The 20,767-nt window shown below is 35.4% G+C and overlaps 1 protein-coding gene across 1 annotated transcript; it reads left to right on the forward strand.

Annotated features, from left to right (window-relative positions):
• Window positions 1–29: 29 nt before the first annotated feature.
• Window positions 30–13,637, forward strand: LOC128203529 (mucin-7-like). The gene is made up of 4 exons (XM_052904975.1): window positions 30–153; window positions 7,332–7,720; window positions 10,182–10,398; window positions 12,840–13,637. The coding sequence occupies exons 2-3, from the start codon at window positions 7,334–7,336 to the stop codon at window positions 10,392–10,394; spliced, it is 600 nt and encodes a 199-aa protein (XP_052760935.1). The 5' UTR covers window positions 30–153; window positions 7,332–7,333; the 3' UTR covers window positions 10,395–10,398; window positions 12,840–13,637.
• Window positions 13,638–20,767: the final 7,130 nt, after the last annotated feature.

Raw genomic sequence — 20,767 nt, forward strand, 5'->3', positions numbered from 1 at the left:
TCAGTAGTATTAATATTTAGCGGAAGCGTCTTTGTTTTTCCGTAGTCACATTGTTCTTGGAAAAGATGGAAGAGTTAGTTGACCGTGGAAAGTGAAAACTTTAGTTTTCCTTAAAGTTTGGGTGAGATATTCATGGTAGTCAGAGAAATAAATGTAAGTATAGATTTTTAATCATTATTTGAAGTTTGAAGTAGAAGTTATATGGCAGAATTTGGTAAAAATGGCTTTGTCGATGGATTTACGTTTTGTTTTTCCCACGTGGTTTTCTCGATAACATTCTTCATTCCAAAATTTATCATGGCTATCAGTGAAGTATTATATTTGTATGTTCACATGTTGTAAGATGCACTTCATTTCACAGTATAGTCCATCACTAGCTGTTTGTGTGAGATTTAAAAATATTCAGTTTTTAATGATATAACATGTTTAATTTCGTCATTTTATTCAAAAAGTATATTTGGATAAGTCAATCAGGCCTTTATCTACTAAAAAGCAACATTTCGTACATATTGATGCAATACTAAAGGTTTTTTTGTTTTATTTTGAAGTAATATATCTCATATACACTGGCCAATATTTCGATTGTGTAAAGAATTTATGTTATACAATTAAGAAATCAAATATCATTGTGTTTTTTCATTATCGATGTATTATGGAGTTTTATTTGTGAAATAATAACAGTGAAAATTCAATATTTTCATTTTTCAAAAGTTTTCATGAACTTTGAAGCTGAATGCTCGAACATATGCTTTCACACAAAACAATTACAGACGAAAACAATTGTTCGAACATAAATACGATGGTATATTATCGTTCAAATATCGTTTTGATCTGTAATACGTAATACGAACTTCCCGGAAAATTCATAAAACAATCAACAGATTAACTTATGTTTATTTTACCCAACCATAGCCCGCTTTTGACAGGTTGTTTATAATAAATGATACGTATTCATGACAATGATGAAAAAGAAGTTACACTGGTCTATTAAGTATAAAAGATTGCAATGGACGGCAAAAAAACTTTTCGATATTAAGTATGTTGTTGCTGCGAAATAAATGGTTAAAGGAAATTAGTGATAAAAGGTTTAAGGTATCGCTTCTGAGATAAGGATTTCAAAAAGGCGTACATTTATAATTCTGACTAAGAAGTGGAACTTAGAAAAGGAAATATTCATGATATATGGCCATTTTAAAGCTTCACAAATGGGGGGGGGGGGGGGGGGGGGGGGGGGGGGGGGGGGGGTTCAGGGCAAAATGACAGTGTGCTAGAAGTTTTATTGTCACTATAAAGCGTTGTAGGTGATCGTTGTCTATGTCTATGATACATGTGTCTGCGCCTTAAACGCATAACACGGGCAGACTACTTAACGTTTTTAGACAGTGGCTAATTGGAGTACACAAATGATTTTGTTTATAGAGGGCAAAAACTTATGGGTTTACAACAAAGCGATTTTGTGAAGTTTGTGCCTTGTAATATAGTCTCTTTTTACATACCTTTTTTACCGACCGTCGAATTTATTGTTTTTTTCTCATACATATGCAAATTTATTTCCACTGGAATCTCATATACCGACAATTTAGCCCCGGAGATTGGATATGATATTTTTCTTCTTGTATCCTTTGCACAAACGATTTCACTTCACGAATGCATTGCTACAGATATCTTCGGGCGTATAAGTGAAATTATCCGCACGCGCACGGTACCTATACATACAGATCCAATAGGCAACGCGTTAAAAACATGTCTTGTTTTAAACTAAATGTTTAAATAGTGCCAACTTAGCCCATTATATTCATATATAGAAACCCTTGTTCACAGACTCAGACCGATTAGTGCAAGAAATAGGTCAGATATTCATATCCATTTGCAGCACTTCTAGTTGGTATATCTAACTTTTTCCTCGGGTATGTTTCCATTATGCATAAACAATTACAATAAGGAAGGAGGTTGACAAACTTATGTTGACATTTTTTGTTGTTGCAAAATTGACAGCTTCCGCAGAACCTCGTTACTATATGTTATACAAAACAAGCCAAGCCCATAGGTTATATAAAACTAGCCACGTCAACAGCTTTTATAAAACTAGTTTAGCCAACATATTTTAGAAAACTAGCCACGACCACAGGTTATCGAACTCTAGCCACGCCCAAATGTGATTTACAGGTTATATATAACTAGCCGCGCACATATGTTGTATTAAACTAGCCACACCCATATGATATACCAAACTAGCCACGTCTATAGGTTATATAAAACTAGCTAGATGACATTTTATTTGAAATTAGCCACTCCCGAAGGTTATAATAAAACTAGCAACACCCACAGATAATATGAGAATTGTCTCTCCCTCAGGTTTAATTTACCAAAAATGTTAACAATATATCTGTCGCTTGCTTGTTAGAGATTATAAAGGTCTCCTTTTGCTGCGTAATGGCTTGAACCGCCGTGACGCCATCACAACTATAATTGTATCTATATGCCATAATTAAAAGATTTATTTATAAGAACTATTCGGGACCATGTTCTACGTGTTTCGCTATTAAACCCGTGACCTTTAGCACCCGAATCGAATGCTCAACCATTCGGGGCGGAAAAGACCAAATATTCTTTTTAGTTATTTAAACACAAGACAAGATAGGCATGAAATGCCGAAACTACGTATTTAGGAAATCAATGTATGAAATGGTTATTAATTGTTGCACTTACATCAACTGTTGACATACTTGTTATAAGGCGTAAACAATTTGTAATGCGTAATTTGCATTAGTTTGACATACTTTGCAAGTGATTTATTTAAATGTTGGAGTGGCATGCATACAGGTGTGTTTTTGGTTGTTATATGAGAATTTGATTTCCATAAACGTGTCTAAACCTTAGCAATAAATTATTTACCTCGAACGCTTCAGAGATCATCGGTTTAATTTACTCTATCATCGATGTTTTACTTCCCTACGAATATTCATAACATATAGCAAATATCGCAGAAACAAATGTCTTATGCTTTTAAGGAATAAAGGGCATACAATGATTCGATTATTTTTGTTCCGTGTTGCATAAAGTATAGCCGCATATCAAATAGGTCTAATGATTTTGACACTTTTAGTTTTGGCATTATGCAAATTTCTGATCTTCTCAGTAATGTGAATTTTCTTAAATGTATTTATGGTCCTCAACATCTTGCTCACCTTTGGGCACTGGGAAATTCATTAGGCAAACATGTCTGTACGCTTTCAATAAAATGTGATAGCAAATTGTTTTCTTGCTTGTTAAAAATGCATGCACTAAAGTTCTATTTAGTTCAAGTTTTTTTGCAATTATGATAGTCTATGGTGTTGTATTTCTAATCCTTGTTACATTCATCGAAAACTTGTGACAGTTTTCTGAAAAAAAGTAACTTTTTGTCCCAGTTGGCTTGATCGTCTTGTTGCATTGGAATGCTATTTTTGTGCTGAAAACCCCCCAGATCAACGTGTTAGTGATATCTGCTGCATTCACTACCCGGCTTAAATTAATAAACGAATGCAAAGCGCCAGTTGTATAATTTCAATGAAGTGTGTAGTGGGTGAAGTAACTGTTTTGAATCATATTGTCGCTGACATCGTTCAGTAAATAGCGTGTGTATAAGTGAATGTCTTTGTAAATTGTATGCTTGCTAATTATTGCATGTAATAGTTATGCCTTCTACTGACGGGTCCGATAATTATGAAAAACAGTAAAATGATCGAAAACCAAAAAAACACTTTTCGATATTTAAACAATTAAAATATATATTAGGGAAATATTTTGTTGATCAGAAGGCGTTATATTATGCGCCTGGATAACACCAATTGGTGGGAATCAGGTTAGAGTAAGACCGGAACTAGCTCCCTATCTGTAAAAGGTCAAATTTAACAAAGCAGAAGTCACCCCTTACCACGACCAGACGAAGAAGCACTCCAGCCGACATCCTCCGGCATGGTTTACTCGACAACAGTGAGCGATATTGCAGGCACACGACGAATTCTAAGAGAACCAAGCTGACAATACCCCGATAAACGTATTGTCTATCCAATGATCACATTTAAGGTTTAATATTTGGATTGTGAGACTTTTGGGCGTGACCCTTTAATTGTCATTGCATTATTAATGATAGAATGTTGCATTGTGCTTGTGTTGGCATCACCGAGGATAAATCGGCGGACATGGTGGCCAGGAACCATGAACAGTTAATCTGGAGGTAGTGGGGCGACTTTGGCACTTCAAGAACGACCTGGTAAGGCGATTGTATTATTTACTCACAAAGAATGTCAAACCCTAATTCAACCAAGCCGTGTGGATCTGTATGACTGCGCCAAAAGTAAACGAAAATATTCTACATAAAGGATCTCAGGAAGGAGGAACTCATTAATCATTTGGGTTGTTCATCACCCTAGGTCGGCACAGGAGAGAACGAACGAGGGTCCAGGCCACACGCCCATTGCATTTTCCATGTTGTCAGCCCGGGTTCTGGACTCAAATATGTAACTACTGATGTATTCCATCCACTCCCTGCAAACTGCATGGCAAAGGCAATATCAGGGGAAAATTTTTCAGATAATAATCTGAAGTAGACCAAGAATGCTGAAACGATCGATACGCACCCTGGAAAAAAACGGACTTACCGGAAAACATTACTCAGGCTACTTACAGATTTGTTCATACAAATTTATATAGCGTTTTTTTCAGTTTAATGAAAGTAGATAAGGCAAAGGAAAGTAAAAGAAGAATTCTAAAAGGAGAACACTTGTATGCACAATGTTATTTTTTGGGGTTAATGAACTAGTTCTAAATAGGTAATTCTGTTGATATAAGCAACTACTATGTCATATCTGATATTTACCTAATTGTACATATAAAGCAACACTTAGGAATGAAAAACATAATATTTTTGTTTTCATGAACATTTGACCTCCAAGACATTTATCTTTATGAATTATTATAATTTATTATCCATGTCAGTTGCAAATGATATATTAATAGCATCGTACTTAATCATAGTTTAGCTAGCAATATATCTATTTTGGAGACATGACACTCCAAAAAGTGATGAAACAGTTGTCGGATAATCCATATGCATAACAAACAACAATATATCACTCAACCAACTGTTAGTCAAAAAAGATCTTAATTAGCCGCCAGGGTCAAACGAATGCTCCAGTGCGCCGGCTGGTATAAAAAGTCGCATACATTGAACGTTACGTTAAACCAACGTGCGGACTTGAGAAGAGGGATTGAATGGTGACAATGTTGGCCCCTCTTTGGGTATCGGCTTTGATTGTCGCTCTCTTGGTTCAATCTGGAAATGCTTTCATACCTTTTTATCAACCGATAGACAGCTATAGAGAGGCCAGTTCGAATTACCATGGTGCGTAGTTGCGCTTTTTCACTAATTTGTATTGGTTTTTATATACATACTTCTTTATAAAAGACATTGCTAAAAGAAGCAAGCGCAAAAAGAATGTTTCTAGCTTGCATTTGCTTTCTCTTTTATAAACTTTGGAAAATATCAATGGCGCGTACATCACGTCTTGGGGTGTTATTGCACATGTTGTTATTTTTTGTATTTCATTTCTTTAACCGTTAAAGCGTTGTTTTTGGTGCTTGTTTTTTCGTTTGAACATTTAACATGTAAAGAACGATAAAATAGCATGTGCTAATAGACCATCTGATTTATTGCTCATTTGTATTCTTTTTGAATATTGTTTTTAATATATTTTAATTTTTGAAAAATTCTCAGACTGATTTTGCCCTCAGCTTTAATATTCAGCTTCGCTCGCTCCAATCTTCTTAACAATTAGTAATATTGAAAAGAAAAGAAAAAGAAGAAGTAGCGGACAGATTGTTTTTTTCATTTATTTTGCTTTCAAATTCAAATCAATGATGTCATGTTGAACCCAAACTAAACATTGATTAGAGATTTTATAAAATTAAGCCTAACACTTACGCTATAACAACTGTTTGGTTTACAAGCGTTCTAAAAACAACAACACTTTCTGCCCCATGCTCAATTATTTAAAAACCGATATGTCATAACAAATAGTTTAAACCTTTTCCTTCTTGCCATAGTGTTGTGCTTCTACTTTTATATTATTTTTGCTTAGAAAAAAATAGTTCAAGAAATAAAAGTGTGTTTTCAAATAGTAAATAATTATAAATATTTGTATCATTATTTAATAAATATTTGGTATCTTAAAAGTCCTGTGTAAAAACGTGCAGTATAATGTACATGTGTAATTTATATAAATCCGCGAAAGTAACACCAGCATCGGAAAAATTGAACTTCATAAAAAGGTAATATGATCACAACTGTTTATTCATCAACAAAACGTTACAGGTCTATCTGAGGCTTCGTGGGCGTTTGGCAGACTCTAGGTGTATCGGGGTATTATCATTAATTATTTCCTAAGAACGTACGCTGTTAGGAAATTATTCGCTCAAATTATTCGCTCAATTTCTATTTCCGACGATGAAGTACACTTTGCCGCCTTTACGACAACTTTTCTGACAGTTGTAAGACCTTTAAGGCTGTCAAATTTGTGCAAAATATAAAATGTTAAGATAAATAAAAAAACGTAGCGTGACACTAGTCAATAGTTCATTTCAGCGGACAAACAAAATGTAAAACACTCCATTTATCTTACAACACCAATATCTTTAGCCAGAAAACAATGTCATTTGCCAAATGATAAATGTTCTGATATTGATCAGTAATTGTTTTCCGCGGCAAGTACAAAAAATAAACAAAAATAAACAAGAATACAAGCAGTTCCCCGACAACATTATTGCTGGCACTAGATTTACGTTTATTTAGGCACTCGGTTCATAAATGTTATACTATTTTCATCATAACATACACTCATAAATAGTTGTTTTAATTCTATTACAGTATTATACAGTTTTTAAGTTTTAAATTTCACAGTAATGTTTAGATATTCTCTTATTGTATTAAGCGTAACAAGCTCTAGAAACGTTTTACATGAAGCCAAATTTCTTACTTTATCTTATTTGGGCTGAAATTAGTTTATCGGTTTTATCATTAATACCATTTCATTTTTAAGTCCAAAAAAACTTCAGTTTGTAGAGTTTTTGGTGTTCTTCAATATTTCTTGTTTGTGATTTTTTGTGTTCTTTGTCTTTGGCGTTTACCCAGTGCCATTAAACCGGGTTTATGTTTAAACTGTTTACTACCGAGCTTGTTTCTGAAGTTTTTCACATAAGTATTAGTAACGTTTTAATAACAAAAATCCTACTAAACCTACTAAACCAAAATTAATGAATTCTTTAAATGTTTCAATATCTAAATTCTTCAGAGATGATGGTTCATTGCGAGAAAGAGGGTGGGGAATGCATTGATGTGGACTTTGGTACCACCGATCCTCCATCTCCGCCGGAAACCACCCGACCGCCCCACCCAACCACCACCCGAGCGCCATGGCGTCTCACGACAACAACTGTTCCATCGCCACAACCGTCGGCGTTCCAATGGTTCTTTAACAACCCATTTCAACATTTATTCAACCCCGTGGTGCCAATAATCGATCAGCCACTCTGGTATGATCCCTTCATTCCGACGAAGAAGCGGACTCTTCCACCGACATTGGCCCCACCTCCGACAACGGCCGCCCCAAGTACGACAACCGCCGCTCCGACACCCGCACCTACGACAGCCGCTCCCAGAACAACCAGAAAGCCTAAACCGGTAAGAGAAGTTCTTCTAACAAGTGTATGTTATTACTGCATTTTGTTTAAACGATAATTTCATATAAAAGGAGTGTCTAGTTTAGAAAAGAGATGACCAGAGGTGATCTTGCATCCTTTTTTAAAATATTTAGAGGTGCATACACGGAGTAGAAAGGGCCGCTGAGTGTTAATAGCCCCAAGTGACTTATAATAGCCCGAGGCGTAGTCGAGGGCCCTTATGGGCACAAGGGACAATTATCACACAATGGCCCGGCTATGCCGTGTATAAACCCTTTTAAAACATTAATGTGTGTGTCCTTAATGTGTAGAGTATTTTTGTCATAGTTTACCTACAAAAAGTTGTGCATTCTTATTTCTTTCTGACTTGACGAGGGTGAGTTAACTACACAAATCAGTTTTGAGAGTAAGCCAAAAGGCAAACAACAGTTTTATGTCTTATTATATTCCCATCAATTTCAATTGTTCAGCTCAAAAATTCCACGTATATCCGAAATGATTTTGTACGAATCACTGACATATGTCACTTCACGTCTAGAATGTCACAATTCAAATTAATAAATATGAAACACGTAGCAAGTAGAACGACATGTATGTGTAGTTGTTGTTTTAGTCAACAATGGTTAATAAACACTAGCATATTTTACTCAACTGCTTTCGCGTTTGCCTTCCTTTAGGAGTGTTATTATTTATCTGTTCAGGCAGATCAATAAACTGTAATTATGTTGTTAATAGATGATTTCACAGTCGCCAACTATGATTTTAAGACGAACATTGGACTCACGTTCGTACGTTCCACGGTATAATCGATAATCGGCCCCGGCCGCAAAACTGATAATCGATAATCGGGCCGCAAAACTCATACTCGCCGAATCATGCAAATTATCGCGGAATACCTGTACGAATATGTTACTAGTAACATATGTAATTAGCTATAATAATGGACGTCGTCTGCAAGAACAAGGAAAACATGTTTAGATGTTAAACGCAGAGTTTTACATCATCATCATCATCATCATCATCACCATCATCATCATCATCATCATCATCATCACCACCACCATCACATCATCATCATCATCATCATCATCATCATCATCATCATCATCGTTGTCGTAGTCGCAATCATCATCATCATCATCATCATCATCATCATCATCATCATCATCATCATCATCATCATCATCATCATCATCATCAGCATCATCATCATCATCATCATCATCATCATCATCATCATCATCATCATCATCATCATCATCATCATCATCATCATCATAATCACCACCACCACCATCATCATCATCATCATCATCATCATCATCATCATCATCATCATAATCATCGTCATCACCATCATCATCATCATCATCGTAGTCGTAGTCGTCATCATCATCATCATCATCATCGCCATCGTCGTCATCATCGTCATTGTCATCGACATCATTCAGAAAAACAACAGGCAAAATAATTGTTATGATAAAATACAAATAAAATAATAGTTAAAAACATTGATGACGTTATTGATGTTGATAGTTGTGATAATGATCTTCGCGAAAACGTCCTTTCTTTGAAATGTTTTCAATGCATCAGCTGAAAAAACTCATTAAGTATTATTAGTATTTTAGGTCCTAATAAATCAAACTACCTTCCAAGACAAAATGACAACAATAACAGGACTGTTAATTGATAATAATTATTTGTTAACAAGTGCGCGAAATAATAATAAACTGTGTTACGGTTATAACTGACAGTTTTGTAACTTTTGAAAGACGGCGTGGGAAGGCCGAAAAATAAGGATTAATCAGTATTTATGCAAACAAAACTACAATAAGACAACAAAAAGCATGTTACGTTTCAACTTATTTAACGTTGAAAAGACGGTCTGCAGCGTGAACGTGTATGTGTCTTTGTGTATCATTATATTTAAATCAAGCCCTTTTCCATATATTTTAAAAGGCATTGAAGGATATAATGAGCCCCCCCCCCCCGCCCACCCCCACCCCTTATTCGAGTAGAAAACTGTTTGGTACTGTAATCACAATTATTAGTTATATTTCCAATGCCGTGAGCATATTTAAGAAATGCTACACATCACTGTCAGGGTCATTTTACATTATAAGGACTGGCCAGTCAGCTCCAGATGGTGTATAGGTTCATTTTTCTTTAACCTTGAGTAACGGTTTAAGCCATAAAACATTAATTTTCGAACGGAAATATTAAAATCTGCGATCTGATCTTTTGACAGCAATCTTTTATCATTGGTTTTCAGATATTAACGCAGAAATTTGCTTTTTCCAAGACAAAAATCAAAAATTTGTAAAAATGGTATATTTATTAGAGTGCAGCTTTAAGAAATAAATAACTAAATGGTAGGGTTATTTGAGTCAGAAGCCTTCAAACGTCCGTCGAACCCATTGGCGGAAATATGTGCTTAAGATTAAACTCATTTTTCACTGCAGAGAAGGAAGGGACGGCGCGGCCCAAACCGGAAGAAAGCTCGACGTGTCGAAGTGGAGCGCGAGGCACGAAGGAAGCGGCAAGCCCTGTATGATCCCTTGGACTACCTCTATAGTGAGTGTTCCGGAGGTTGGGAAATCGACATGGGATGCAGCGCTCGCGGGAAGAAGGTGTGTTGTTACAGCGCCAATACCTCCGGGCATAGGAGAAAGTAGAAAGGTAAGAAGCTGGTTACTTTCATACGATCAGTTTTATTTGAAGTCGGCAAGATATAAAAAACAAAAAAGCAAAACAAGCTTCTAAGACGTTTTAAAGCGACTATGATCGCTTTAATGATCCTTTTGTCGGAGTTTGATGTTAATTTGGTCTGAGGATTTATATACTTAACGATGTTTTATTATCATTATACATTGCCATTACCATCTATTATGATAAATAAATGCATTCGTGAGCACACTGATTGTGTTCAAGATTTTTTGTTTAAATAATGAACACACGATATTTACTGGCCTACTTATATTGCTAGTCATGAATTGAATTAATATGTAAGGCGAATAGCGACATACATAGAGCTGTGTTCACAAGCTCCACAAAAAATGGAAGATATTATGCTAAAAGATACATGAAAAACAACAGCTATAAAAGTAAGGGTAAAAACCCTTTATAAATGCTTCTATTCATTTAAAGGTACTACTTTCGTGCATACTGGGCAGTTGCCAAATTCCGGATTTGCCTAAATATTCGGAAATCGTTTAAAAAGCGTTTCGGCGACCGTGGTCAATATAGAATGATCACAGTCTACGCAACTGACCTCCATAGCAAAAGAAACAACACAAAAGTGTAGCTTTTCGAGTATAACCCCCAAATAAATACCTCGTTGTTGAGTTTATAAAGGTCTGCCCGCGCCCTATAATGGCTGCATTATGGCTGAAAATAAATACCTCTAAACTTTCGCTTTCCTAAATGTCAATATTTTGTCACGTGGGGATGACGTCACACAGCGCGAGCTTTTATATTGAGGTTCGACAGGGTTATCTTTAAACACTAGACCTACTATATACGACGTTTATGACTTATCTTCAATCACAAAATACAATGCCAATTACATATAAACTAAATAAATTGACGATGACATTGTTTTGTGTTGTGCAGCATTTGATATGAAAACGAAGCAAAAATGAAGCAGATTCGTACTTACAAATTAGTAGTTCGGATACGCCGAAAATACACATACAAATACTTCAGAGAAGTATAAAATTTATATACAGGTTAAACATTTAATACATGATGTTCATTTAAGCAGCATTTAAATATTTGTATATTGACTTGATAATGTTTACTTTGTTCTTAGAGAAAATCCGAATATTTAGGCACTGAATGCAGGTTTTTGGACGTCGTTTATGCCCTTATTTCGTACTGAATATTATACTATAATTAATTGTTGTTTTTTCTTTTATTCTTTTTCCAGTTTGGTGGATATAGGACCCAACATTTTTCTATTAAAATTTCATGCACTTATGTTCAGTAATTATGACAATATTTTAAGAAAACTTCAAAATTGATCCGGAATTGGGCAACTGCCCAGTATATCATATGAAGGATAATTGTTTGTTTTAGTGTTAAACAAACACGAAAAAAAGAAAGAAAGCTATTTAACTATTTTCTAAACATACAAAATGCACCTGCGATAAAAGTGTGAAAGGAAAAGAGAAGAGAGGACAAAAAAGATAAGGAGGGTGGTAACCAGGGTATTTGGATAGATAATAAGTTATATGAATGCTCTTAATAAAACCACTGCTTTGCTGTATTGCGTGTGGCTTTGATGGTAAATAATGAGAAAGGCCGAATACCGTTTTCATCTCTTGTCAAATACATCTGTAACGGTTAGAAACAGAAGTAATAAGCAAAATCCAACACTTAGGTTAGGCGAGCAAAACTTTCATAAAAGCAGAGTTTAATATTTATACGGCTTCGATTATTTTATCCGTGGTCTTTTCATATCCAAAATAAGGCAAAATAATTATACTTAAGCACAGCGATTTTTTGAGTACAGGTAGCTATTCTCCTGCCCTGTCACTTTTGTTTGGCGTAAACCAATTATCTTGTTTACTTTTTTCAGCGTAAAAAGGGGTTTATATATAAATAGAAGTAAAAAGAGAATGTGCCTTTAATTGCACAATTTAATTTTCCGCAGCCAAATGTTTGATGGTCGTTCGCCATAAAGTTGTTCGATCTTACATTGAAACAATCAATTATCCTTTTTTTGCCAAATGGTTTCATGTGGTGAATTGTTGACTACCAAACACTTATAGTTTGATCACGCATGTATAACGTTTTTAAATAAACTTTTGTAAAAACGAAACCAAAACGTTCATAAATGACACAACCATTTCAACAGTAAGTTTTAAAATTATGTGATAATTAAGAACCGGCAGTTCCGCTAGATTACACCAGTGGCAAACTAAATAACTTATATTTAAATGTGGAACGTGACCTGGATCCCCCTCCCTAAAATGTCTACGTTCACATACAAATTCACCTAGCTACACCCTTGTCACTCCCACAAATCTTGAAAACTAGCACCAATTTATAAAAAACGATATTGAAATGACAAATACAAAATGCATATCTTTACTCTTTTTATCTTTTTATTATTGCAGGGAACTCCTGAAGAACCCCAAAGTCAAGAAGATGTGGTTGAAACGAGGTCACCGCCCGTGTTTTTCCGTCACAGTTACGTCACATTTGTGTTTTAATTACGTCATTCATTGCAGCAGCCCTTTTATCTTTGTAAATAAATCAGTGTAATCGTGTTGGTTTAATATTATTAATATTATGTCAAAACATCTTAATTTATAAACTGTTTAATTGGCATATTAGATACAATGTCAGCTTATTATCAATCACAAAACAATTCTGGATCATTTATAGAAGTATCACTTACATAATATTAGAAGAATAGACATCATATGTATTATATCAATATAAAGGCAACAAAGAAGAAAACAAGTTTCCATCAGCAACAGGATTCCAACTCAAGACCTCTAGGTCTGCAGTCAGGTATACAAGCCATGCACCACGGAGGCATGTATCTGTGGTAGAGTTTGCAACAAAATATTAGGATATTTGAGTGTTTATGTGTGTCATATACATAAACATTCACCAAAGTTTAACTGATGCTTTTCATTTCACAATACTGTAAACATTAACTATTCAGTGTGTCCATTACATGTTTTACTTACGAGTGTTATCTGCACAAGTAGTCGAACTCACAGTTAATGTACATGTATGCATACATGTACGAGAAGTCAACTCAAATACAACCAGCAACCGTATATCTTTACACAGAAAAGTATACGAAAAGCCATTCCAAATATAAATTCATTAAAAATAGCAGTACTCCATATTATTGGTTTTCCTAATTGAAAGAAATGAATTTAAAAAAAGTTCTTCAAACAATCAAAGTTTTATGCTTTATATCCGAACTTTTTCTCAGCTAATGCCTGTAAATCCATGCGCGAAGTTTTTCCTGTGCAAGTCTCCGGAAGTGCATCGAAAAACATGTAGAATTTTGGCAGTACAGTGAACAAACCAGGCTTATCATTGTGGTGGGTGACGCAAAACTGGCGGATATCATTTTCAGCAGTTCTCGCGTCTGGTTTTAGAATCACGCATGCGCAAATAGCTTGGTAATATACCTGGTCAGAGACAGGTACAATGACAACGTTGTCAATCCCTGGACAGCCTTTGATAGCAGTTTCTAGAATGTCCGGCATCACAGCAATTCCACCGGAATTGATCATGTTTGACATTTAACCATAGACGTAGAAGCGACCTTCTTCATCCATCATCGCAAGGTCGTCTGTTTTGAACCATCCATCAGGTGTTACCGCCCTGGCTGTTTTCTCGGGATCATGAAAGTATTCTTTCAAAAACACGGGGCCTTTAACCCAAAGTTCACCCCTGGTGTTGATAGAAACTATTTCACCTTCTTGGGCTTTGGTAACTGGTTGTCCTCTGATTACGAAACATTTAGTTGGCCAGTCTTTTGGCAACTCTTCCTGTAAAACAAGTTCATAACAATGTAAATGCATTTAAAGCGCTGACATTTTAAAATTAAGTCGTGTACGAGGAATGCATACTCCTGATAAAATAGAATTTAAGTTATTCGTATAAATACTTAATGTCGCGTTAGAAGTATATTAATAGCTATCAAGGCAACAAGTGTAAAAAGAGTCAGTTGGGGCGTTTGTCATGAACTCATGCAACGATAGCACCTCGATCTCAGAGACAGGAAACTTGTGCCCTAGGAGGAACCGCACTGATGACATTTTGGCTGACGAAGCTCTTCCTGTTTTGGAGTGCGAGTCAAGTAGCCTTCGAACGATATCCCAATTCTCCCCGCTTGCTCCAGGATCAAGGACTAGCAAGCTGCATGTCTCGAGCTTCTTCATGATTTGGATGAGGTCCTTTCCGTCTGTATACATGAAAGCCAGTCCCACCGCTTTTATACCCGCCAACATGCAACCAAATGTCACATACAACCATTCCGGACATGGACGAATGTTTATTCCAACAATTTCATCGCGCTTTACTCCTATAAGTAAAGGAGAGATACGTGCATGCACATGGTCATTTACGATGAAAAAGGTTTTTGACATTAAACGGTTTATGTATGTGGGGGTAGGGGGATTTCAATTAATAACCGAGAGAAGTTTTAAACGTACCATCATTTGCGTTTTTCATTCAAAAACCTGTATATGAAGGTGTTGCATGCGTCACAAGAAAGGGAGCTTACTGCTCGTGGTCTAGGAATAAGACAACTGACCTTCAACTGAGATCACATGCTTGATTATAGGCCTAAAAGATGCCAACCTTGGGACCCATGTTTGCCAATTAGGGTCAAAACTAGCAAGACTAATACTGTCACATGAGTGACACCCAAGGATAGTACGGTGGTTTCTTTTACTTAAGTTACACACAATAAAAATAGCAAATTTTGTATACCTAGATTAATCAGTGCCCTCGCCTTTTCATATAGCTCCAACCACGTGACCGTCTCACGGTCAACTTCTATTATCGCTCCAAATATAAACGCATGTGTGTCCCTTTGTACCTCAGCCAAATACTGAAAAAATATCGTTGTTGAAACATTTTCCTAAATGATTCAACATTAGCTTATTAAAGAATGTGTTTCTCCGATATGTTGGGGTCTCTCGTCACATTTGAAGCATTAATGTATATAGTAGAGCAAACCGCATATATTTCACTGCATATTGCAGAAAAAATCCGATTAACCAATACGCATATTGCCGAATAGTTCCGATTGACCAATACGCATATTGCCGAATAGTTCCGATTGACCATTACGTATATTACCGAGATGTTCCGATTGACTAATACGAATATTGCCGAGATGTTCCGATTCACCAATACGTATATTGCCGAATTGGTGCTATTAATAAATACGTGTATTACCAATACGTATACTGTCGAAGAGTTCCGATTGACCAACAAGTATATTACCGAAAAGTTCCGATTAACCAATACGTATACAACCGAAAAGTTCCGATTAACCAATACGTATATAACCGAAGAGTAACGATTAACCAATACGTATATAACCAAAATATTTCGATTAACAAATAAGTATTGTATCCTGCCGAAAAGTACCGTTTTAACCAAAACATATATTGCCGTCAGGTTACGATATACCAATACGGGTATCGCCTAAAAGTAACGATCAGCTCATACGGATATTGCCGAAAAATCAATACGTATATACCCGAGTTAAACCAACGATAAACCAAAACGGATATTTTCTATAAGTTTCGATAAACCGATACGAATATTGCCGAAAAGTATTAATTGTGAAACGCTCTCACCCTCATGCAGTCCCCGACGGTTCCAAATTCAAGGTCTTCCTCTTTACTTTCCATCCTTCTGTAACTCTCGTTATACTTTTCAGCGCTGCCCATAGTCCTGCCTTTTTAGTTATTCTTTAATATAACCGCACACCTCGAATCCTCGGCTGTAACTGGCAATGATACCTGACATATATGACAATGATACCAAAGTTAAAAAGTGAATACATGGACTCACTTAAAGTATTTATTTTTGTATTTGATAAGAATGGAAGATGCACAAGCATTTATTTGCCACAAGAGTTTAGTGACTTTTTTGTTAAGAAAATAGAAACAATCAGAGATGAGATAAAATCATAATTAGTTCTTAACCCAGTCGAATCAGAAACAGAACAATTGAGTGTTGAAAAATAGTCTGACTCACTTTGAAACAGCATCAGCAGAAGAAGTTAAGAAAATAATCAATAAATCTTCCAATAAATCATGTGAACTGGATCCGATACCAACATGGCTATTGAAATCATGCCTCGATGAACTTTACCATTTCTTTCGAACATTATCAACATTTCGCTCAGCACAGGAAACGTTCCATCAGAGTTTAAAGGATCTTATGTTCGACCTCTTTTGAAAAAACAAACACTGGATCAAAACATTTAAAAAAATTATAGACCTGTTTCAAATCTATCATTTGTATCAAAGACACTAGAAAAAGTAGTGAGTTCTCGCATTGATGAACACTTGACAGAAAATCAACTTCAAGAAAAACATCAGTCAGCCTATCGTAAATTCCATTCGACAGAAACTGCACTTATCAAAGTCCAAAATGATGTTCTTAAATCTCTTGACCATGGTAATGCAACCATCTTAGTAATGCTAGATCTATCGGCAGCTTTTGACACAATCGATCACAAAACTTTTTTACATAGACTTGAAAATGTGTTCCGGAACCACTGAAATGGATAACATCATACCTTCAAGATAGAAAACAGACAGTATACATTGATGGGGTGCTGTCAAACCCGGTCACACTGAATTTTAGTGTTCCACAGGGGTCCGTATTAGGACCGAAATTATATACAATGTACACTAAACCCCTTGGTGCCATTTGCAAAGAGCATGGGCTGCAATACCATCTCTACGCCGATGACTCACAGCTGTATTTATCTTTCAAACCATTAGATGGCATTTCTAAGGAAGAAACATTACAACGCATTCAATCGTGCCTTCGAGACATAATATCATGGATGAATCTAAACATGCTCAAACTTAACACTGATAAAACAGAAGTCATCATGTTCTCATCTCCTCATAAATCCAAACACATTGAAGATCTATCGGTAACCGTCGGTGACTCGAAAGTTAAACAGTCTGTTAAAGTAAAAAATAGGTGCCATCTTTGATTCAAACATGAACATGGAAGAGCACGTTAATTCAGTATGCAGATCATGTTATTTACATCTTAGACAAATAGGCAGAATTCAGAAATATCTGACAATTGATGCATCTAAACAACTTGTGACTTCATTGGTTATCTCGCGCCTAGATTACTGCAATACACTACGGTATGGAGTTTCTCAAACATTAGTCAACAAACTGCAGATCGTTCAAAATACAGCTGCCCGCATCATCACCAGAACCTTGCGGTACGATCATATCACACCTGTACTTAAAGAACTACATTGGCTTCCACATTCGGAGCTCCTCGGCCATTTTATCGAAAACAACCACGGATGTATTCAGGTACATCAGTTGAAGTAGTTCGTAAAAAATTGAATTGTATCATTAATTAAATGTTGTGTTTTAGAGTTGTATTTATTGATCTAAGTTTAAATTTATTGCCATTGAATTGTATTATTGCAAACATAAATAAGAATCCCAAGAGTAATGTCACAAAGTTTAACTTCTTAATAAAATTACTACGCGATCTACTTGCAGCGGACTTAAACGTACCACTTTTTGAGTATGTAAACCGTCCAAATACATCCGAGGTTGTTTTTGAAAAAAATGGCCGAGGAGTTCCGAATGTGGCTTCCAGTGCAATACAGAATTCAGTTTAAAATTTTAACGCATACCTATAAAGCTTTAAACGGAAAATCACCAGAATATTTGAAAGAAATGCTATGTGTTTACAAACCACGAAGAAATCTGGGATCTCAAAACAAAGCACTTACTTTAGTGATACCAAAAAGTAAAACCGTAACCTACGGCGACCGACGTCTTGAATATGCAGCTCCGAAACTGTGGAACGACCTACCATCCGGTGTGAGAGACTCAAGTTCATTGCGTTCTTTCAAACGTGCACTTAAAACACACTATTTCAAACAGGCGTATGAGTAGCATTTTTACCAGGAATGATCCGTGACAGTGATTCAAGAAGACTATGTGACTATTATGTGATTTTAAACATAATTTTACAACCTGTTTTATTTCTACCATGATCTTTTCGTACATTTACATATCCTATGTAAACTGTTTTAGACTATTGATACAATATATAAATGCAATTTAGATGTCAGGCGTAAATTATATTAATATCATTTTTGATTTTTTCAAAGTTTCGCTAGACTATATTTTATCGTATGATATTGATATTTATTGTTTTTAATTCAGACGACCAGTTAAATACCACATTTCATTTTATTGTGTTTCATATTTTTTAGTATGTTTACATTTATTGTTCAAAAGCTGTCTAGTATTTTAAGGATATTGCTTGTAGTTAACTATCAGATTATATCGTTGTAAAGCGCCTTTGAACGTGTATATGAAAAGGGCGCTTTATAAGTTTGGTAGATAATAATAATAATAATAATAATAATAATAATAATAATAATAATAATAATAATAATTATTTGTGCAATATTGTCGTGACAGACTTACATAAAAACAATATTACTAAACGTCATCTTACAAAATGTACATGACATTTTCAGCATGAAGCATGCCACAATCTAGAAAATGAACCTTTTGAGGTCGTTGCCTCTGCTTGGTATCAGTATAGATAAGTGTTTAGTATAAGTCAACATACTGATATTGACGTTTAATACAATATTGCACAATGACACTCACATCCAAGCGGATCATCATCTAAGTAAGATATTTAAAACCGAACCTAACTTGTTATCAAGAATTTGAGTAACTGTTAAATTTACAATCGAGAGGGAGGACTGCGTTTGAGAATGCCGTTTCAGGACAATGCGTCTATTAGATTCTTTCTGCATTTGATGGTAAATTTATTAAAATGGCCGGTCTTTCATATATTTAACTTACTTGGTATTCTAAATACCTAATCATCTTATGAAGATGACAGTATATTAATTACTGATATTTTGCCCGGAAAGAGTCAATAAATAAAAAAAGGGGGCAAATCGTGCTCCCCCCTCGTTTTCTGTTACAAATGTGCCTACAATTACACAATGTAATTTTCCTTAGCCGAACTTTTAATGATTATTCGTTCACGAGTATAACAATTCTACATTGAAAAATACCAGCTTTGAAATCATGTCAAAATTGGGAACAAGAAGTATACCTAGAGTGCATCAGTGCCTACCTGGAAAATAAATATTTAAAAGGGGAGCCTTGCCCAAATCCCGCTTACATATCTGCGAATGCATACACAAACGCCCTCTTACATTCCTTTCATTTATACACGTTTTTAATTAAGTTTAATTTCACAAGTAGACAGTAAAGCCTCATCCCATTGAACATTGCAAGAACATTTTGAAAAAGCCTCAGCCAGGGAAAAGGTCACATTCACTCTAAAAGTGAACAGTTAATTTTCATTTCATTTTAGAAACTGAAATTTCCCGCGCTTCATGCATTGCAAAAATATAGTTTCCGGAAGAGATTATTTAAAACAATATATATATATATATATATATATATATTGAATTTTTTTTTTAATCCAGTTTGTGAAGTAAAAACATACTGAGATGTTATCAAGAAATAATTACAACAGAAACACTATACTTTTTAGGGATAATGCTTTTTGTTAAATAATGACGTCACACCAAATTACATGACGTCATAATTTTGTTATAATTAGTGATCATGACAATATTATAAATACAGAAATTTACGACAGCTCTAAGAATGTTTAATGCGGAATCAAGAGGAAATACATGTTTTCCTCTTCTGATTTAAACGGAAAATTAACTGCATCATTTACAAAAATCTCTATCGTAAAAACAAATTGAGAAACAAACGTTTGACTTGCTAAAATATTATGAATTTAACTTTTTTGTCTCCCATGCGTTGGTACTTGTTGTGTGTGTACAGATGACAATGCAAAATTAACTGAATACTGATTTGATTTCCATGACCCTCCGGTAACATGACCCATACAGAATGTCTAATGCTGTTAAGAAAAACAATACAAGAGTGATGCTCTTACTTGGCCCAACACCTTTGTATAGTCCGGTGGTATCATGAACTAACTTAAGTACCAATATTGGTCCGTGCCCTCGTCCGTGTCCGTACCATCGCGAAGAGTTTTCATACAGCTCCATCCATTTAACCGTTTCCCTGTCCGCTTCTGTTGTTCCACCAAATATGAACGCATGTTTGTGTCCTTGTACCTCAGCAATATACTGAATCAAGAAATGATCATAGCGTGAACAAGTACTTCCTTCATGCAAGACTATCGTCATATGAATATGCCCATACATATTTAAAGTTTTTTTTTCTGAAATGTGGCGAAACCTTAATCTACGTACTTGCACTAACCG

Source organism: Mya arenaria, chromosome 9 (assembly GCF_026914265.1).
Source record: "Mya arenaria isolate MELC-2E11 chromosome 9, ASM2691426v1".
NCBI classification, from domain to species: Eukaryota; Metazoa; Mollusca; class Bivalvia; order Myida; family Myidae; genus Mya; species Mya arenaria.

Excerpts from the sequence above, each read along its gene's own strand:
- LOC128203529 (XM_052904975.1), top strand. The coding sequence starts at position 7,334 with ATGATGGTTCATTGCGAGAAAGAGGGTGGGGAATGCATTGATGTGGAC. Across the intron at positions 7,721-10,181 it reads CAACCAGAAAGCCTAAACCG|AGAAGGAAGGGACGGCGCGG; the intron begins GTAAGAGAAGTT and ends TTTTCACTGCAG.